The following is a 21,653-nucleotide window of genomic DNA, read 5'->3' as shown; positions in this document are numbered from 1 at the left end:
GATGTTCACAGTTGGGGGTTGAAGGTCCTAAATGAGAAGGTGACTTCTGAGTAGACTTGAGAAGGACACGAGGTAGAAGCCTCCAAAAGGAAAAGCATGTGAGAAGGCCCTGGGGCAGGAGCATGCCTGGCCTGCTCAGGGATGGCAAAGAGGCCCCATAATGGCTGGGGTAGAGTGAGCAAGGCGGCGGGCAGCCAAAACGGATGGAGTGAAGTCAGAGAGCTCACAGGGGCAAGATCTTACAGGCCATAGTTAGGACCTGGGCTTTTCTTCCAGATGTTATAGGAACCACCACACAGTTTTGAGCAGAGGTGTGATATAATCTGACTTAATATTTTAAAATAAAAGGATCACTCTGGCTGCTGTGTTGAAAACAGACCAAAACAGAGGAAAGAAGGGCAAAGAGACCTTAAGCTGTCGCAGTAATCTAGTAGAGAAACGACAGTGGCCTGGACCAGGATGGCAGCAGCAGAAGTAGTCAGAAGTGATCACATTCTGAGCGCATTTTGTAGGTAGAGCCCACAGAATTTGCTGACCGACCAGATGTGGGGCGTGAGAGAGTCACAGATTGTTTAAGCACCCGGGAGGATGAGGAAAGGATTGAGATGGAGAAAACTGCAGGAAAAAGTGTGTGTGTGTGTGTGTGCGCGCGCGCGTGTGTGTGCGTGTGTGCGTGCGTGTGCGGTGGTGCAGGGGGCTATCAGTTTCGGACATGTGAAGCCATGGGATTAAGGTCACCACGGGAGTAAGTATAGATGGAAGAGAAGAGATTCAAGGAGTGAAGTCTGGAGCCCTCAAGCATTTAGACACGCGACAAAGAACCAGGAAAAGAGGGTCTGAACGAGGAAGAAAACCAAGCAAGTGTACTGTCCTGGGAGCCAAGCGAACCGAGTATTTCAAGGAGGAGTCAACTCAGACAAATGTTGCCGATGGGTCAAATCAGACCATACCAGAGACATTAACCTAGGATTTGGCAACAGAGAAGTCACGAGTGATCTTCAGAACAGGTGAAAACCTGATTGGAGGGGCGCCTGGGTGGCTCAGTCGGTCGAGCGACCGACTCTTGGTTTCAGCTTCACGCCAAGTCCTGCTCTCACGGCTTCGTGGGTTTGAGCCAGGCATCGGGGTCTCTCTGCTGGCAGCGCAGAGCCTGCTTGCGATTCTCTCTCTCTCCCTCTCTCTCTCTCTCTCTCTCCCTCGCTCTCTGCTCCTCCCCCACTCATACCGTCTCTGTCAAAATAAAGAAACTACTCAAAAAAACAAAACCAGGATCACTCTGGCTGCTGTACCGAGAAGTGACTGGAGGGGGTAAGGTCAAAAGAAGGCAGAAGAGTTAGGAGGCTTTTGTCATGACCCAGGTGGGGGATGGTGGTATCTTGGGCCAGGCTGGGGGCCGCGGGGGCTCGTGGATTCTAGCTGGAGAAGAGAGCTGTTGACGATGTTGTTCTAGATGTTGAGGAGAGCACGAACAGGGCTTGCCGGCAGATTAGAACAGAGGGGTAAGGGGGCGCCTGGGTGGCGCAGTCGGTTAAGCGTCCGACTTCAGCCAGGTCACGATCTCGCGGTCCGTGAGTTCGAGCCCCGCGTCGGGCTCTGGGCTGATGGCTCAGAGCCTGGAGCTTGTTTCCGATTCTGTGTCTCCCTCTCTCTCTGCCCCTCCCCCATTCATGCTTTGTCTCTCTCTGTCCCAAAAATAAATAAATGTTGGAAAAAAAAAATTAAAAAAAAAAAAAAAAAAAGAACAGAGGGGTAAGAGAAGAAGAGTCAAGGGTAGATCTCTATAGACCATGCCTTTTAAAAACGCAGAATTACTCTGCTCAAGAAGTTGCAGATTGCTGGCCTCCAGGATGAAGCTCAGACTCCCGGGCCTGCCCCGGGAGGCCCAGGACACCTGCTCGGGGTCTCTGCCCCTTTGCACACACAGAGTTCCCTCCTCCTGGAAAGCCCTCCCTCTGTCCCCTTCTCTGCCCCGTCCTATTCCTTCATCAGGATTGCCCTCGAGCAGCCCCTTCTCTGAAGACCTTTCCGTGGCCTTCCACTGCCCAGGCTGGGGGCACTCCCAGCATCCCACGCATCCCTCCCAGCACGTGGGCCACGCCCTGCCGTCAAGGACAGGGCCCTGGATCCCACTACGGCACACGGTGCGGGCCTTCGGCTTTATTCCGCTTCCTCCACCGCGTTACTCCCTGCAGAGGGCTGGTGAGCCCAAGTCCCTCCGCCCCCCACTCCAACCCACCTGCTGTGCGCCCCGCCCATCTCCTTCTCTTCCCCCCTCACTGGCTCTCTCTCCTACCTACCAGGCTGCTTTTGTCCTAGGAAGGCAGAGGTGGGGGTTATTCGAACAAATATATGAATATCTCAAATGACATGAAAGTGAAAATACTCAGATATTTCCCAAAGACACAATGGAAATTACCTATGGTGTAAACGTAGCCTAGGGAGTCGGGAGGGGGCCGGGGGCTCAAACTCCCCAACGGTGAGTGAGATCATGACCTGAGCCGAAGTTGGACGTTCAACCGACTGAGCCACCCAGGTGCCCCTCATTCATAGTTTTGTCTGTAGACCCATATAAATGTGCTTTTAACTTTACGCTGAAATATAACACCCATACAGAAAACCGTGTAATCCCGAAGGGTACGGCTAGATGCATTTTCACAAAGTAAACACACCCATACAAAGAGCACCCAGATCCGGAAAAAGAGTATGATCAGCGTCCCCTGCCCCCAAAGATAGTCACTGTCCTGACTTCCCATGGCACAGATTCCGTTCTCCTGGTTTTGGTCTTTACGTAAATGGAATCACACAGAATGTGTGCTCTTGTCTGGCTTCGTTTGTACCACATTTTTGTGGATGTTGATGAGATCATCCGTGCCATGGTGGTTTTGTCGTAGTTTATTTCCACTGCTGGATAGGAGCAGTTTGCAAATGTTTTGGTCTTAAGCCTCCTTAAGGCCACTTACCTCATGGACCTCTGTGTATGTAGATAGATATATACTGTATTAGAAAGTAAAACAGGAATTTTTTTTTGAGAGAGAGAGAGGGCACAAGTGAGCAAGGGGCAGAGAGAGAGACCGAATCCCAGGAGGGGCAGAGAGAGGGAGAGAGAGAGAGAAGCAGGGCTCACCCGATGTGATGCGGGCCTCGCGTTCACCCAAAGTTGGGCTCGAGCTCAGCAGATGTGGGACTTCAACTTACGAACTGTGAGATCGTGACCTGAGCTGAAGTCAGATGCTTAATGACTGAGCCACCCAGGTGCCCTAAAACAGGAATATAAAAAACACACAAGCACACATTCTATTGTCTGTCAGAGCAAGGAGGTCATTCTAGTTACATAGCCCCTTGAAAACGCCACACTACGCTCATGAGAGCACGAGAGTAAAAGAAGCAAGTGATGTCTTTGTATTATTAGAAAAGTCATGTTGGGGCGCCTGGGTGGCGCAGTCAGTTGGGCGTCCGACTTCGGCTCAGGTCACGATCTCGTGGTCCGTGAGTTCGAGCCCCGCGTCAGGCTCTGGGCTGATGGCTCAGAGCCTGGAGCCTGTTTCCGATTCTGTGTCTCCCTCTCTCTCTGCCCCTCCCCCGTTCATGCTCTGTCTCTCTCTGTCCCAAAAATAAATAAATAAATAAAAATGCATTTAAAAAGAAAAGTCATGTTGACCTCACAGACCCTCTGAAAGGGTCTAAATGACCTCCCCCAGAGTTCCACGGATCACACTTTGAGAACTGCTGCTGTATCGCCGCCCTTGGGAAACACGCGGTGTATCTGCTCACGTGGTGATAGATTAGGACAGTTTCCAGCTTGGGGCTCTCATAAATAATTCTGCTACAAGCAATCTAGTACCTACCTCTGCAGGCACATTTGTTCCCCTTCCCGTTGGGGAAATGCCTAGGACAGGAAATGTAGGGTTAGATAGGAGGGAACCACGTAAAATATTTACATAATTTAAAAACTAGGGGCGCCTGGGTGGCTCAGTCGGTTGAGCTTCCGGCTTCAGCTCAGGTCACGATTTCACAGCTCAGGAGTTCGAGCCCCGCGTCGGGCTCTGTGCTGACAGCTCGGGGCCTAGAAGCTGCTTCTGATTCTATGTCTCCCTCTCTCTCTGCCCCTAACCCACTCGCATTCTGTCTCTGTCTCTCTCAGAAATAAATAAGCATAAAAAAAAAAAAAGAACTAAATTTCCAAAAACATTCTCTCTTCGTGTCTTTCTTGTCCAGGGAAGCTCCTCTCCTGATGCCCTTCGGCTTGCCCCCGCATGCCCGCCGAGCCCCCCACACTGTCCACTATACCTGCGTCTTCGTGCATTGTTACTCTCTCTTCTTCCCATCTTCTTCTCCATGATCTACCAAAACCCACCAACTCTAGAGCTCACCACTCTCTCGCGCGGCCCTTCTTTGTCTCCTTCCCTTCACACCCAAATGTCCTCAGAGCATCTCCTCCCTTCAAGCCCTGCCCCACCTCACCCCCCACTCTATTCCCTTCTTGCCACCTTCCTCACGTCCCATCTGTACTGCCCAACTTTCACGGGCACCAAGGAGCACCATGATGGCCAATCCCGGAGCCTCTTCACAGCCCCTCTCCTTTCGGACACCTGTGGGACCCAGCTTGGTGGCATTCTGGTCCCTGAAATGTGCCTCCGGCAAATCTGGCTCCGCCCAATCAGAATGTACCGCACCTCGACTCTTGTCTCTTGTGGCTGGCGGCTTGCGGCTCTTTCTGGCTGGAAAGCCCTCCTCCCCGTCTCCCCATGTCCTGATCCCACCCGTATCAGTCTGCCAGGACTGCCATAACAGAATGCTAGACTGGGTGGCTCAAACGACAGAAATTTGTCACAGTTCCGGAGGCTAGAAGTCCAAGGTCACGATGATCAGGGCATCGGCGGGTTTGGTGTCTCCTGAGGCCTCTCTGGGGCACCGGGCGGGGGGGGGGGGGGGGGGGGTCAGTCGGTTAAGCGTCCAACTCTTCTTGGTTTTCCGCTCAGGTCCTGATCTCACAGTTTGTGAGCTGACGCCCCGAGGGGGGCTCTGCACTGACAGGGCGGACCCTGCTTGGGATTCGTCTCTCCCTCTCTCTACCCCTCCCCCGCTCACGCTAGCCCTCTCTCAAAATAAATAAACTAAAAATTTTTTTTCTAAATCTCCTGAGGCCTCTGATTGGTTTGCAGTTGGCCGGCCAGCTTCCATCATGTTGTCACATGGCCTTTGAGGGTCTCTGGTGTCTCTTGGTGTATCCCAAAGGACATCAGTCAGATTGCTTTAGGGCCCACACCAGCAAGCCTCATTTTAAGTTAATCACCACCATAAAGGCCCTGCCTCCAAAGAGTCATGTTGTGAAATACTGGGGTTAGGGCTTCCACATAGGAATTTTAGGTGAACACAATTCAGCCCATAACACCACCACTCACCTTCTAAGGCTGGATTTAGATGCCATCTCCTCCCCTTAGCTGGCAATCCGCACCCCTTCAATATTTAAAAAAAAAAAAAATTTTTATGTTTATTTTTATTTGAGAGACAGAGACAAAGCGTGAGCAGGGGAGGGGCGGACGGAGAAGGAGACACAGAATCCAAAGCAGCTCCAGGCTCCGAGCTGTCAGCACAGAGCCCGACGCGGGGCTTGAACTCACAAACCGTGAGATCACGCCCTGAGCCGAAGTCGGACACCCAATTGACTGAGCCACCCAGGCGCCCCTCCCCTTCAATCTTGTAACAGTTTATTTGCTTCCTAGCACTCTGCCCTGTTACCATACAAGGGAATGAAAGTAATAATGGCTGCTGTTTACTGAGCTCGGTGGCTATTATGTGCCAGGTAGACATTAACTCAGGCCTTACTGTGTGCGTAACGTGTTACCAGCGACTCTGAATCCTCACCACGGCACTGTGAGTTAAGCAATATTATTTACCCCCATTTTACAGAAGAGGGAACTGAGGCACAGACATGCCGAGTTACGTATCCAACGTCATGTAGCTAGTACGTTGCACTGGTGGGGTGTCCAAACTCAGCTGGCCCTGGCTTCAGAGTCTGTCAGCACTGCACTTGGGGCCTTTTCAGTTCGACAGGTACCCAGGCCTACTCCGTGTCAGGCTTGGTTCTTGGTGCGGGGGGTACAGGAGGGAAGAGATGCGACCAAAAAACCCTGCCCTTGTGGAGGCTTGTGGTAATGGTACGGTTCTAGATTTTACTGCGGTGGTAGGTCCATGAAGTTACACATGTGATAAAGCTATATAGAACTACACGCACACACGCACACACACACACGAAGTTACACATGTGATAAAGCTATAGAACTGCACACACACAGATGAGTGCACATCTAATGAGTGACATCTAAGCTCTTTGGATTGTTCCAATGTCAATTTCCTGGTTTTGATATTATAGCAATGCAAGACGATAATGCTAGAGGCTGAGTGAAGGGTGCACAGGATCTCTCTGTAGATTTTTGTGTGTTCTGGTGAATCCCTGAGTCTTTCAAAATAAAGAGTTTAAAAAAAAATCTCCCTGCCCTTATTGAGCTTATGTGGAATTAGGACGATAAAGAAATACGTGCTGTGACATAATAGACGGTGATAAGTGTTATCACGAAAAGCGGGGAATGGGGATCCGGAGCGTTGGGGAATGAATGGTCTCTCGTGAGTGGAGACATTTGAGCCTTGACTTGCAGGAGGTGTGGAAAGCAGCCATGGGGTACCTGGGGGAATGGAGTCCCAGGGCGGGAGAACACCCGGTGTAAGGCCATGAAGGGAACTGTGTCTGGCGTGTTTTAGGAAGAGCAAGGACGTCAGTGAGGCTTTAGCAAAGTAAGTGAGAGGGAGGACAGCACGAGGCTGGGTGAGAGAACTAATGTCCGACCAACTGGGTAGGGCCTTTGAGGCCACTGCAAATTCCTGTGCTTTCTTTCTTTTTTTTTTTTTTAACTGTTGTGTATTTATTTATTTTGAGAGAGAGAGAGAGAGAGAGAGAGGACAAGGATGGGGCAGAGAGAAGGAGAGACAGAATCCCAAGCAGGCCCAGTGCCATCAGCGCACAGCCCAATGCAGGGTTTGATCTCATGAACTGCGAGACCATGACCTGAGCTCAGATCAAGAGTTGGATGCTTAACCGACTGTGCCACCCAGGTGCCCCCGTACTTTCTTTTATGAGGAGAGGGATGGGGAGCCATCGGAGCGCGCTGAGCGGAGGAGCGCCATGGAGATCAGGCGCGCCATGATCTGCCTGAGGTCTTGAAAGGGTCGCTCTGGCTGCTGTAGGGAAGCCAGCAAGCGGGCAGAGCAGCGAGGAGTCTTAAAATAATCTAGGTGAGAGAGGGTGGCTCGGACCCGGGTAGAGGTGATGAGAAGTCCTCAGATTCTGGATAAATGTCAAAGTCAAGCGGACCAGATTTGCTGACAAACCAGATGCGGGATGCGAAAGAGACGGGTGGAAGATAGATTTTGGCCGAAGCGGCAGGAAGAATGGAGTGCCATTTGCGGTGATGGGGAGGACTTTGAGTGAGCCAGTTAGGGGTGAAAAGGTCAGGAGTTCTGTTGGAGACGTACTAAGTTTAAGGCATCTATGAGACATCCAAGTGGATGCCGAGAAGGTGATCGGAGCTCAGGAGAGGTCCAGGCTGGAGATACATGTTTGGGTGTCATCACCCAAGAGAGTATTTAGAGCTATGATATTGGATGAAATCGCCAAAGGAGGGAGTGTATATAGAAAAGAGAAGAGGTCCAAGAGCGCCTGGGTGGCTCAGTCGGTTAAGGTATCCGACTCTTGGTTTCAGCTCAGGTCACGATCTCACGGGTTTGTGAGTTCGAGCCCCACAGGGGGCTCTGTGCTGATAACGCGGAGGCTGCTTGGGATTCTGGCTCCCTCTCTTCTCTACCCTTCCCCTCCTCTTGCTGTCTCTCTCAAAGTAAATAAATAAACTTTAAAAAAAATTAAAAAAAAAAAAAAAGAGGAGGTCCAAAACCGAACCTCGGGGCTCTCCAATGTTAAAAAGGAATTGAGGTAAAGAAGAATCAGCAAAAGAAACTCAGAAGGGGTAGCGTGCGAGGAAGAATCAAAACCAGGTAGAACAAAGATTGCGCTCTAAAGCTGTTAAGAATTAAAAAGATTGGGGCGCCTGGGTGGTGCAGTCGGTTAAGCGTCCGACTTCAGCCAGGTCACGATCTCACGGTCCGTGAGTTTGAGCCCCACGTCAGGCTCTGGGCTGATGGCTCAGAGCCTGGAGCCTGCTTCCGATTCTGTGTCTCCCTCTCTCTCTGCCCCTCCCCCGTTCATGCTCTGTCTCTCTCTGTCCCAAAAATAAATAAATGTTGAAAAAAAAAAAAAAAGAATTAAAAAGATGGTTGACCCCTCTCGGTACCTGCCCCCACCCCCCCGTGGCCCTGTGGGTGTGCAGGCCAGGGGCGGCCCCAAAGAGTAGGAGGCGGAGGGGGAGCAGGTGGGCAGGTCTGAGTGGCGATGGCACACTCCCCGGGAGAATCGGGATGGGCAGGAGACCGCAAGGATACGCCCAGGAGCTGTGGCATCCAAAGAGGAGCAAGCAGTAAAAAAAAAAAAATCTCAACATGGAAAATGCCAACCAAGAAAATAAAAGGATGCAATGGAGCAAGTTGCCAATAAAGGAGAGCCCTTGACTCTCCCTTTGGAAGCTGGTATATATCGTGTGCCTAGAGGAAACTGCAGGTGGTTCCATGTTCGGCAGCCCATGCTGCAGTCTAGGTGGGGCGCGATGGAGGCTCGCAGAGCCACAGGCAAGGGCGACAGAAGAGAATATGGCGGGGCGCCTGGGTGGCTCGGTCGGTTAAGTGTGGGACTCTTGGTTTCGGCTGAGGTCATGATCTCCTGGTTTTCTGGGTTCGAGCGCTGCCTTGGGCTCTGTGCTGACAGTGCAGAGCCTGCTTGGGATTCTCTGTCTCCCTCTCTCTGGCACCCCAGTTTATTTATTTTGAGAGAAAGAGAGTGAGCGAGTGGAGAAGGGGCAGAGAGAGAGAGAGAGGGAGAGACAGAATCCCAAGCAGGCTCCACACTGTCGGCGCAGAGCCCAATGTGGGCCTTGAACTCACAAACTGTGAGATCATAACCTAAGCTGAAATCAAGAGCCCGGTGCTTAACCAATTGAGCCACCCAGGTGCCCCACTGTCTCTGTCAAAATCAATAAATAAACTTAAAAAAAAGAGAGAATATGGAAAGGATTGGGGAGGAGGTGAGACAGCTGAGGGAAAAGCAATCTGGTCATGGTCTGAGGGCGGTTAGCACTTGACCCTGCGGCCATGACCATCAGGATGAGTTTTGCCTCGTATCTTGAATCCTGTTTTCCCTGAAGTTAACAGGAAGACATACCTGCTTCCTCAACTTACATGTTCTCAATGTACCTTTGTTATAAACCTTTTGGTGCTCCGTGTCTCTTGTGGGTCTCCTGTTACCAGCTTCTAACTGAATGTTATATTTTGACCCAATCTGTAAGACTGTGTCAGCAGGGGAGTTTTACCCTATTGTACAGCAAGATGCTCATCATACGTTGTGAAGTTAATAAAGCAGTTTAAAGAGGCAAAAAAAAAAAAAAAAAAAAAGATTTGTGTAAGCTCTCAGCACCATGTCGATCGCACCCTAAACCTAGGGTAAATGGTAGCTATAATGATGATAATGATGGTGATTCAGCAACTAAAGGCTTATTTGCTGCTCCTCTGGGCCACCAGAAACAAAATACTGGCTCTCAAATAAATAATAAAAATCCAGGTTAAGAAGCCTGAGGTCTCACTTCAGTTAAACATAAAATTATCTGGATGAGGGTCTGAATTTAAAAGATGGATGGGATTAAAGTAACCAAAGTTTTGCTGTTAAAAAAAAAAATGGTTATTAGGGGCACCTGGGTGGCTCAGTCGATTAAGTGGCTGACTCTTGATTTCGGCTCAGGGCATGATCTCACAGTCCGTGAGATCTATCCCTGCCCTGCATTGGGCTCCCCGCTGAACTTGGAGCCTGCTTGAGATTCTCTCTATCCTTCTCTCTGCCCCTCCCCTCCTCTCATATGTGTGTGTGTGTGTGTGTGTGTGTGTGTGTGTGTGTGTGTGTGCACTCTCTCAAAATAAAATGTTTATTTATTTTGAGACAGAACATGAATGGGAGAGGGGCAGAGAGAGACAGAGAGAGAGAGAGAGACTATGAAGCAGGCTCCAGGCTCCGAGCTGCCAGCACAGAGCCTGATGCAGGACTTGAACCCACAGACCTCAAGATCAGGACCTAAGCTGAAATCGGTCGCCCAACCAACTGAGCCACCCAGGTGTCCCAAAATAAATAAACATTTTAAAAAATGGTTATTAAATTTGGCTCAAACTTCCTATTGTTTGTGTATTTCCTCTCTAGACCTAAGCCACCAGCATCCAGTTGCTCAAGACAGAAACCTGGACCAAGTCCTGTTAATGTCACAATCATCTCTTGATTTTATTTCTTCTTATTCAACATCCCCGGGGACTACTTTACTTTGGGCCATTTCTTTTTTTAAGATTTCATTTTTAAGTAATCTCTACACCCAATGTTGGGGCTCAAACTCACAACCCCAAGATCAAGAGTCACATGCTCTATGGACTGAGCCAGCCAGGCCCCTCCAGGCCAGTTTCTTGCCCATACTATTTCCAAATTCTCTCCCACTAGTTTGTTCTACCATCTGTCACTGTACTCCAGTATAGGGATTCCTAACTATTTCTGTGCTGTGGAGTCCTTTGGCAGTCAGATGAAGTTTATTTTCAGAATGTTTTTAAATGCATAAGACAGAGTACATAGGATTACAAAGAAAAGCAACTACACTGTAATAGTTATCAAAATATTTTCTAAAAGAAATGTGTGCTGTAATAACATATGAGCTTCTTTTTGTTTATTTATTTATTTATTTATTTGAGAGAGAGAGAGAGAGAGAGAGAGAACCATCGGCGTAAGGGCAGAGAGAGAGTGAGGGAATCCCAAGCAGGCTCCCCACTGTCTGCACAGAGCCCGACTCAGGACTAGATCCCACGAACCCCGAGATCATGACCTGAGCCAAAATCAAGAGTTGGATGCTTAAGTGACTTGAGTCACCTAGGCTCCCCATTTTTTAATAATTTTATTAAAAATTTTTTAATGTTTATTTTTGAGAGAGAGCGTGCGCACGCACACACACACACACATGCATGCGCGTGCAGTGGGGAGGGGCAGAGAGAGGGAGACACAGAACTCAAAGCGGGCTCCAGGCTCTATGCTGTCAGCCCTTAGCCTGACACAGGACTTGAACTCATAAACTGTGAGATCATGACCTGAGCTGAAGTTGGATGCTTAACCGACTGGGCCACCCAGGTGCCCCTAAAGTTTATCTATTTATTTTGAAAGAAGGAGAGAGAGAGAGAGAGAATGAGCAGGGAAGGGGAAGAAAGAGAGAGAGAGAGAGAGAGAGAGAGAGAGAGAGAGAGAATCCCAGGAATCCCAGGCAGGCTCTGCAATGTCAGTGCAGAGCCTGATGCGGGGCTCAATCCCACCCTGAGCCAAGGTCAAGAGTCAGTGCTTAACCGACTGAGCCACCCAAGTGCCCCGGACATATAGGCTTCTTAACACAGTTCTACTTATGGGCCTAATAACTATAGTTTACCCTTGAACAACGCAGGAGTTAGGGGTGCTGACCATATGCAGTGTAAAATCTACATGTAACTTTTGACTCCCCAAAAACTTAATAGCCTACTGCTGACCAGAAGCCTTACTGATAACACAAACTGTTGATTTACACATATTCCATATGTTATATGTATTATATACTATATCCTTATGATAAAGTATGCTAGAGAAAAGTTTATTAAGAAAATCACCAAAGAAAATATTTATAGTACTGTATCCATCAAAAAAAATCCACATATAAGTGGACCCAGGCAGTTCAAGTCCACGTTGTTGAAGGCCAACTGTACTATAATTCCAAACAAGTGATGAATGTGTAAATGGTATTTCAAGACATCTGCATCAAATGCAATGTGATATGAAACCATCTTTGATCTCTACTGGTGACAAAGTCATAGGTACTGTTGACGCGACTATAGTATGTTGCCTACCTTTGTAAATAAAGAAAGTGCTAAATTTCAGACAGTTTGATAAAAACAAGTTGTGATTTTTTTTCCCATCCAAGTTCATGTATCCTGTGAACTCTATAAATGGACCATTTGTGGACCCCAGGTTAAAAACCCTTACCTTAATCTACTGGTGCAAAATGGCCTGAAGTGACTGCAAAGATACACAGAGGATTTTGTTTTTATTTTATTTCATTTTAGAGAGACACAGAGAGCGCACAAGCAGCCGGGAGGGGGCAGAGGGAATCTTAAGCAGGTTCCATGCTCAGCGCACAGCCCAAGTGGGGCTCAATCCCACGACCTAGGGATCAGGACCTGAGGCTAAATTAAGAGTGTGACAGTCATCCGACTGAGCCACCCAGGCGTCCCAAAAGTTTGTTTTTATTTTTTTTAATTTTTTTTTAAATTTATTTTTGAGACAGAGAGACACAGAGCGTGAGCAGGGGGGGAGGGGCAGAGAGAGAGGGAGACACAGAATCCGAAGCAGGCTCCAGGCTCTGAGCTGTCAGCACGGAGCCTGACGCGGGGCTCGAACTCACGGACTGTGAGATCATGACCTGAGCTGAAGTCGGACGCTCAACCGACTGAGCCACCCAGGCGCCCCCAAAAGTTTCTGTTTTTCAATGTGGAGAAGAAAAACATGGAATCGGGGATCATCAACATCCAAAACGCATGTCATTAATTCCTATGCATTTTGCAAAGCGGGCTAAAAGTCCGTCTGGGATTCCTAGTAGCCAAGGAAAAGGTTATCTCGAAATTTCTCAGCTTAGACCTCTTGCCTAGACCTCCCGGAACCACCCAGTGCAGCCCTCGGCACCCTCCCTTGCTTTCTCCAACACCACCATCCCTTCCCGTCCAGCACGGCCCAGCCAGCTCGCAACCATGCTAGAGGTCGAGATAAGACCGAGATGCGCACCGCCAGGCCACCCCGGCGGAGGTTAACCCTCGGCGCTCTGCTTCCTAAACCCAGGACCGAAGTCCCTTGCACTCGGACGTGACGTATCCCCCACCCGCCCTTGGAGTCAGCCCCGCCCACTCTGCTCTCTCTGCCCTCGGAAGGGTTACTACTTCGGCTTTTACCACGGCCTGTGCGCCTCACCCACGAAGCACGGTGCCCTGCTCCCGAGGGCCCCACTTACGGAAGTGGCGTAAAACGGATTCCATTTCGCACGGACAAGCGCGATTTGCCGAGTTCCCACGAGAGCGCGCACGCGCACGCGTGCGGGGCTGAGGCAGAAAGGGCGGCCAGAGACGGCCATCGGCCAATGGCAGCAGCTTCCAAGCTCCGCCTCCGGCAACGTCTTCTAAATACGTCCTTCCGCCCGCTTCCTTCTTTTCCTTCTTCGCCATCTTTGCGTGCGCCGCTGGTCGTTTCTCGCCATGGTAAGTTTATCCGTAACCATCGGCCCCGGGGTGCTTTCGCGAGACTTGAGGCTTCCGCGATTTCGCAGGCACCTCACGCTGTATCGAGGTGCTGGGGCCTTTTAAAGGCTTTTTCTAGAGAAGGCCGAGTTTGGCCACGGCTCCAGCTACAGGCCTGGCGGGACACTAGCAAGTGATGGGGAACCTAAGGCGGGGGGAGGTGGCGCTTTGTGCTCCAGGCCGCTGCCCAGGCTAGCAGGGGTTCCCCCTGCCCTTCGCCCTTCTGGAGCGAACTGTGATTCTGGGACAGGGAGAGAAGTGGGGGGATCCACTCCAGAAACCGTGGCCCGACCTTGGGGCACATGGGACGTGCCAGGCATCGAGAAGGGAATGTGGTCAGCTGGCTTACGGAAACTTTTTAAGTTGGCTGCCGGCTGCATAGCAAACTAGGCGCTTACAGGACTTTTAATTCTTTGTTCGAGGATTTAAGTATCTCCCCCGTGGAAGCACCTGGAAGAAGGGGTGCTCTAGTGTGAATCTATATGCCATTAGGGCGTTCAACCTATTACGGTCGTGGATTTTAACCTGTGATAGGTTTCTTAGAACATAAAATTGCCTTCTGCTTCTAGGTGTGGAGAGAGAGGATCGGTAACTGGTTGTTTTAGTTGACAGAAAATTTACAACTGCTACCGTGAGCTGGGAGAGAGGAGTGTAGTCCTTGCCTTCTTTGTAATGGCCCCTGTTATTATGCAAGGGTGTGCTGGACCACGTTGGCCAGACTCGAGACTACCACTCCTGCCATTTCCAGATTGTTCTGCATTCGGGGGGCGGGGGGGGGGGGGTGGTGGTTGGGGTTGGACTTAGATGACCCAAGTTACTTAAAGCCAAAAACGCAATGAGAAATTGGGAAAGTCATCCTTGAAAATTATGTGTTAAGTACAGTTAGAATTAATACCAAAATGGTCAGTGGGTTAGAACAGATTTATTGACGGTCAAGGACTTTGTGTATATCTTAATTCTCTTGGGATGACCCTTGAAATTAGGTACCTGTTGTACATAGTGCACTGAGACTAGTCGGCTTGCAAGTGACAGATTGTTCTGGCTGACCAAAAGCTTGTGTCCTTGGGGCCCCTGGATAACCCAGTGGGTTGGGCGGCCAGCTACAGCTCAGGTCATGATCTCGCGGTCTGTGAGTTCGAGCCCTATGTCGGGCTCTGTGCTGAGAGCTGGGAGCCTGGAGCCTGCTTCCGATTCTGTGTGTCTCTCTCTCTGCCCCTTCCCTGCTTGTTCTCTGTCTCTCTCTAAAAAATAATAATAAACAATAAAAAAAATTTTTAAAAAAGCTTGTGTTCTTTTGTGAAAACCAAGTTCCTCAGCCATCCCCAGTGGTCCTCTGGGTCCTGGGTGACAGCAGGGAAGAGTGGAAGGCACCCTAGCCTTGGAGCATAGATGACCTGAGCTTGAATCCCAGCTCTGCACATTAATACTCTGATTTGGGGTAGGTTACTTACTTTTCTGACTCTTGGTGATTTTTATTTGAATAGTGGGAATTCTATATCTGCCTCTAGAAATTGTAAGAAGCAGCACAAAGGGCGTGATGGATGGGTGTAGCATTGAGAAGGTTGTTTTTGGTATAGATAAAGCATTCAAATGTTTGTGGATTGAGGGAGTTCCTGATTTTGAATCTTTTGAGCAAGCTCTGGTGTTGCTGTCTAAATTGATTACCTTTTTGGGGCGCCTGGGTGGCTCAGTCGGTTAAGTGTCTGGCTTGACTTTGGCTCAGGTCATGATCTCGCCGTTCATGAGTGTGAGCCCCGCATCAGGCTCTGTGCTGACAGCTCGGAACCTGGACCCTGCTTCAGATTCTGTGTCTCTTTCTCTCTCCCCCTGCCATGCTCATGCTCTGCCTCTCTCAAAAATAAATAAAATATTTTGAAAAAATTTTAATTGGTTACCTTTTCTTCCCAGTCTTCTCACAAGACTTTCAGGATCAAGCGATTCCTGGCCAAGAAACAAAAGCAGAATCGTCCCATTCCCCAGTGGATTCGGATGAAAACTGGTAATAAAATTAGGTAAGGACACCCCCCCACACACACACACACACACCCCGCCCTATAATCACCTGCGTCTTTTGTGGGGTTGTTGTTTTGTTTTAATGTGCTTCCTCTGTGTTTCTGGACAGAAACCCAGCCCACCTCTGGGATTAAGGGCAGACACTCCAATATTTGTTAATTTCCTGTTGTCTTTAGTCTGAGCCAGAACATAAAGTGGAAGGCTGTCTTGTTGCTCGCCTAGTCCATCTTGGAGGTGTTTATCTTTTCTAAAAGATTGGAAGATTGGCCTCTACTGCAGAAGTAGTTGAATTGATGGTTTTGGAAAAAAGATGGAATTGCTAGAATTGCGACAGAAGGCCTCTGGGGTCATCTAGGCTAACAGGCAAAGCAGGCTCCATGTCCTCAGTGCAGAGAGAGAGGGAGAGAGGGAATCCCAAGCAGGTTCGACACTGTCAGTGTGGAGCCTGATGCGGGGCTTGAACTCGGGAACCGGGAGATCATGACCTGAGCCAAAATCAAGAGTCACTTAACCAACTGAGCCACCCAGGCGCTGCCCTCATACAACACTGAGAAAAGAGCATTGAGCCTCTTGGCGAAGTGGTTACTTGGGCAGGTCAGCCCTTCTGCAAGCTTGCTGCAGTTCCGTTGAGAACATTGGACATCCATAGTAAAGCCCTTTTTTAATGGATTGACATGAACATCGGTTTCTCTGTCCTATCCCCACCTGGTGGTGGGGCCTGCTGTTATGGGTTATTGTGAGGAGTGAAAGAAATGTATATTTCAGAGTATGCACTTGGCCCAGAGAACTGGCACAATTGAAGGATTTTTCTCGTCCCTCAGCTGCCTTGCAACTTTCAAAGTGTGTTAAAGCAGGTTGCAATTACAGTGCTTCGTTTTGTGGAAGTACTGACATTATCCTGCTGAAAGAAAAACAGTGTTGATCATTTTTGATTTTGCCTCTCTGAGGGTAAAATCAGGACAGATTGACATGGACAATTCTGAGGAGCTTTCACTCTGCAAGTCACTTGCTTCGATACTGAAATGATTGGGGGTGTTAATCTATTGGAAAGATTCTGCAGATGGTGTTTTGATGTTTTGAAAGACGGGAGGTTCGAAAATAAAGATGTCTGGGTCTCCCCGGGGATGTTGAATCACAAGTAGGTGTGCGTACTCTTGGGAGGGGAGAGAACTTCCCCACTAGTCCAGTCTCAAGAACCAGTGTGTTTTCTTGGCCTGGAATCCTTTGGAGAGGCAAAAATTTGATGTGACTAGTTCTTAAACACCTCTAGCAAGTCACTTTTTACTCTCCAAAGAGCTCCAAACGTGTTACGGGAAGGAAAACTGGGAGCCTGTTGAAGTCAGACTGCCTTTGTAACCCGCAGTTTCCTTCTGTGCAGATACAACTCCAAGAGGCGGCATTGGAGAAGAACGAAGCTGGGTCTGTAAGGGATCGAACATGAGATGGCACACGTTTATGCCGCCTGAAAGTCGTACGTTTCTATTCCATCACCTCCCTGCTGCCTGACCAGTAGATGTGTTTTATCAGGAAATTGACTTTTCTCTGTTATGATGCTTCTTCTCCTGTAGGTTGGTTCAGTAATAAATCTGTGAGACCTTTTGGTTGAACTGCTGTTGTGTTCTGATTTGTGAAGGACTGACTTCCTCCTCCTGTCAGATCTCCCATAGCGCTGTCCGGTAGAACTTTCTGTAGTGATAGAAATGTCCTTTGACATTGGAAGGACGTGTGGCTAGTTTGAGTGAAGAGCTGATTTTTTTTTTCAATGTGTAAATTATTTTCGAGAGGGGGTGGGTGACACGGAATGTGAAGCAGGCTCCAGGCTCCGAGCTGTCAGCACAGAGCCCGATGCAGGGCTCGAACCCACAGATCGCAAGACGGTGACCCGGGCTGAAGTCGGACGCTTCACCAACTGAGCTACCCAGGCGCCCCAGGAACTGGTTTTTAAATTTTTATTTAATTGTAATTAAAAAACTCCATGTGGCTAATGGCTCTTAACGCCTTATGGGAAGTGAATATTTGAGGTAGCACATTCTTTTTTTTTAAGTAGGTTTCATGCCTGGCACGGAGCCCAACACAGGGCCCAAACTCGGGACTCTCAGATCAAGAATGGAACTTAAACTGACTGAGCCACTCAGGTGCCCAAGCACATTCTTAAATAGCATCTTTATATACTATTCTCTAATGCCAGTCTTCAATACAAGTAGGAATCATCTGAACCAGGGGTTATCAGACTGGTCTGCCTGGTTTTGTTTGGCCTGTGAACTAAATTTCTGTATTTTTAAATTGTTGAACGAAATCAAAAGACTGTTTTGACACACTGAAATTCAGATTTACTGGACCTTTATGTGCCAGGCACTTTTTTTTTTTTAATGTTTTATTTATTTTTGAGACAGCATGAACGAGGGAGGGGCAGAGAGAGGGAGACACAGAATCCGAAGCAGGCTCCAGGCTCTGAGCTGTCGGCACAGAGCCCAACGCGGAGCTCGAACACGGACCACGAGATCATGACCTGAGCCGAAGTTGGACGCCCAACCAACTGAGCCACCCAGGCGCCCCTGCCAGGCACTGTTCTAGGTACTTGGGGTCAGTTGATAGACAGGTGTGGGTGTAGGTTAGGCTAGTAATGGGCCAATATGGAAGCCAGAGCAAATGTCTGGAAAACGTGGGAAGGAACAAAGGGTCCCTAATTACCTGTGGGATGTAGGTGAAACTACAGCGAGGGAAAGGGGGGTCAAGTTTGGTGGTGACCCCATATGGAGTTTGTAGGGACCCTGTGCTGGATGTAGCAGAGAGCAAGTGGCAGGGATGGCCTGGCACAGGGGTCCCTAACCCAGAACCACACTAAGAGGTTCAGATGGTCATAATCCTGAAGGACCACTGTTTATTGGAAATCAGAAGAGTGGGCTACAGAATACCAATTAACCAACCTAGGAACCTGGGAGCTGCTGCTGTGGCGACAACAGGGGGGTTGTTTTGTTTTTAAATTTATTTTGAGAGAGCGTGTGAGCAGGAGAGGGGCAGGAAGAGAGAGCGGGAGACAATCCAAAGCAGGCCCTGCAAGGCACCACGTGCACAGCCCGATGCAGGGCTCAAACCCAGGAAACCACGAGATCGTGACCTGAGCCGAAATCGAGAGTCAGACACTTAACGAAATGAGCCACCCAGGCACCCTGGTAGCAGTGGTAACCTAAAAAATGTTACACGGATCCAAAGCAGTGGGGCTCGATATAATTGGCAGTCCTGTGCCGTGAATTTTCAACTTGGGAGTATTAAAAACACCTCAGCCTCGGGCCGGCCAGGTGGCTCTGTCTGTTAAGTGTCCGACTCTGGATGGAGCCCTTTGTTGGGCTCCATGCTGACAGCGCAGAGCCTGCTTGGGATTCTCTCCCTCTCTGTTCCTCCCCTGCTCACATACACACTTGAATATTAAAAAAAAAAAAAAAAACAACCTCAGCCTCACTGTTCAGAGTAGGTTGGGACACCGCTAAGGTGCCACTAATGGACCTTAAACAGGTGTCAGAAATGAAAGGTATAATGACATGGGCACCAGGGATGATTGGTTGTACATAAGGGGTTAACTTTTTTCTTTCCCTAAGGAGTTACTTTTGAGCCTGGGAGTTGAGCACAGGTCCTGGTTCCATTGGCCCCTCACTAGCTCTAGCTCGTTCGGTTGCCAGTATTTGTTTGCCCATCTGTGAAGGACTAGATCAGTGCTTCCTGAAGGGGGAATTATGGGAGCTCTGAGACCTTCAAGATCTACATTTACAAACTACCAGAAGTGTGGCATTAGAGGTCAGCTGTTGAAAGACATGGGGTCAACCCTGCGCTGACACTGCCCGCCCCTTGACGAAGCAGGCACGGGGGGGGGGGGGGCCTGCTGAGTTGGGGTTCAAATCCCGCTCTTCTTTTGCCAGCTGTAAGCCTCCGTGTCTTCATCTGTGAAGTGGGGCCAGTGGGAGCTCCCTCAGGGGGCTGTGAGGATCGTGTACCTACAGCACTTGGTGCCTGACCAGGAAAACAAGGAATGGGGAGTGAGCGGGAGTCGAGGGGTGTGGATCCCTCCCCAGCAGACCTGAGTATGTGCTGGATAAAGCTAAAGACAGATGGGAGGGACAGGTCGTCCAGGGAGAGGTCAGGCACAGCTGTCAATGTTCGCGCTCAGTGTCAGCCTCTAGACAGATGTTGGTTCCCTTCCAATCCCGGGATTCTAATTGCGAGTGCCTTAACCACCTCGAGGGCTTGGAGAGGAGGCAGGGCAGTGTGAGAGTGAAAATCCTGGGCCTTGCCATCAGGCGTCGGTTGAGTCCCAGCTCCATCCTGACCCAACTGTGGAAACTCGATCTTTAGGACTTTAGGAGACTCCCCCGCCAAGTCCTACCTACCTTGGGGTTTGTAAGGATCGATAATGTCTATAAAAGGTTGGTTCTACCAGATGTTCCCCCATCGTACCGATTTTAAAAGGTTATACAACTCTTCCTGCTAATAGCAACTGACATTTTGAGCGCTTACCATGCCAGGGAGCCGCCCTTAGGAATGGCCACGAGGACCCGACGGAACAGAGTGAAATATTAAGCATTCACGATTCCCCGATCCTGTTCTGTTCCAGAGAAGTCAACATCAAACCACCGCCCAGGCAAAAACACTGGTGGGTGTTTGGGGCACCAGAGGCAAGCATAACCTGCAGGACTACTGCAGTCAAGACTATACGGGGCGCCTGGGGGGCTCAGTCGGTTAAGCGTCCGACTTTGGCTCAGGTCACGATCCCGCGATTCATGGGTTCGAGCCCCGCATCGGGCTCTGTACTGACAGCTGTCAGGAAACAAGATGATGGGCATCCCAGAAGCCCCTCCTTGGGCCCCCTTCCAGTCACTACTGCCCCCAAGTGTAAACACTGTCCTAACGTCTAACAGCATAGATTAGTCTTGCCTATTTTTGCATTTTATAGGAATGGAATAATTAACTTTGCACTTACTGTGTCTAATTTCTTTTGTTCACTCACCATCATAGGAGATTTTGTTGTTATGTGCAGCTGTAGAGGATTCATTTTCATTGCTATGTAACGTATTGCCCTTAAAACTGTCAGGGGCGCCCGGGTGGCTCTGTCGGTTAAGCGTCCGACTTCAGCTCAGGTCATGTCACAGTTTGTGAGTTTGGGCCCCATGTCTTGCTCTGTGCTGACGGCTCAGAACCTGGAGCCTGCTTTGGATTCTGTGTCTCCGTCTCTCTCTGCCCCTCCCCATTTCATGCTCTGTCTCTCTCTCCAAAGTAAACAAACATTAAAAAATTTTTTTTAAATAAATAAACATTAAAAAAATAAATAAAACTGTCAGTGGGGCGTCTGGGTGTCTCAGTTGGTTAAGTGTCTGACTTTGGATCAGGTCATGATCTCATGGTTCATGATTTTGAGCCCTGCATCAGGCTCTGTGCTGACAGCTCAGACCCTGGAGCCTGCTTCACATTCTGCGTTTCCCTCTCTGCCCCTCCCTCACTCACGCTCTCTCTGTCTCTCTGTCTCTCTCTCAAAAATAAATAATCAATCAATCAATCAATCAATAAAACTGTCAGTGGGGCATCTGGGTGACTCAGTCGGTTAAGCGTCCGACTCTTGGTTTTGGCTCAGGTCATGATCTCATGGTTCATGGGTTCAGGCCCTGCCCTGGGCTCTGTGCTGACAATGCAGAGCCTGCTTGGGATTCTCTCTATCTCCCTCTCTCTATGCCCCTCCCCTGCTTATGTGCATGCTCTCTCTCTCTCTCAAAATAAATAAACTTAAAAATAAAATAAAACTGTCAGTTATTTAACCAGCAAAAATGGACTTTTTCAGGAATAGCAGAGAACTGAACCTCAGGACACGTGAACCGAGGCACAAAAGCAAAGGAGGTGAAGGTTTTTTTTTACAGAGGAAAAGGGAGAGTTGGAAGGTGCTGTCACAAATAAAAAGTCCATGGGAGTAAACTGGGAGTTCGAAATATGGTGGCTTTTCATTGGCTGAGTTGTGGCCGTCACCAGGCTGTTATGAGGCAAGGAGAAAATCCTTCCTCCTCCTAGGGTAGTAAAGTATAGGCTTCTAACTGGGGAATGCAAGGTGCGTCTTTTCCTGTTGGGGTCTGCGATTGACCATGGATGGTAGGGCATGGGCGCTCCCCCTTCTGGCG

At 49.3% G+C, this 21,653-nt stretch overlaps 1 protein-coding gene and 1 non-coding gene across 2 annotated transcripts; both read left to right on the top strand.

The window, feature by feature from the left end:
- Positions 1-13,295: 13,295 nt before the first annotated feature.
- Positions 13,296-17,105, top strand: RPL39 (ribosomal protein L39). The gene is made up of 3 exons (XM_047845030.1): positions 13,296-13,446; positions 15,394-15,497; positions 16,877-17,105. The coding sequence occupies exons 1-3, from the start codon at positions 13,444-13,446 to the stop codon at positions 16,923-16,925; spliced, it is 156 nt and encodes a 51-aa protein (XP_047700986.1). The 5' UTR covers positions 13,296-13,443; the 3' UTR covers positions 16,926-17,105.
- Positions 16,346-16,477, top strand: LOC125158025 (small nucleolar RNA SNORA69). The gene has a single exon (XR_007149150.1). It is a non-coding gene; the product is annotated as a small nucleolar RNA SNORA69 (small nucleolar RNA).
- Positions 17,106-21,653: the final 4,548 nt, after the last annotated feature.

The sequence above is a fragment of the Prionailurus viverrinus genome, chromosome X, assembly GCF_022837055.1.
Source record: "Prionailurus viverrinus isolate Anna chromosome X, UM_Priviv_1.0, whole genome shotgun sequence".
NCBI classification, from domain to species: Eukaryota; Metazoa; Chordata; class Mammalia; order Carnivora; family Felidae; genus Prionailurus; species Prionailurus viverrinus.
Note: the sequence above shows the minus strand (reverse complement) of the source record. Positions and strands in the feature narration are given on the sequence as shown.

Excerpts from the sequence above, each read along its gene's own strand:
- RPL39 (XM_047845030.1), top strand. Across the intron at positions 15,498-16,876 it reads AAAACTGGTAATAAAATTAG|ATACAACTCCAAGAGGCGGC; the intron begins GTAAGGACACCC and ends CCTTCTGTGCAG.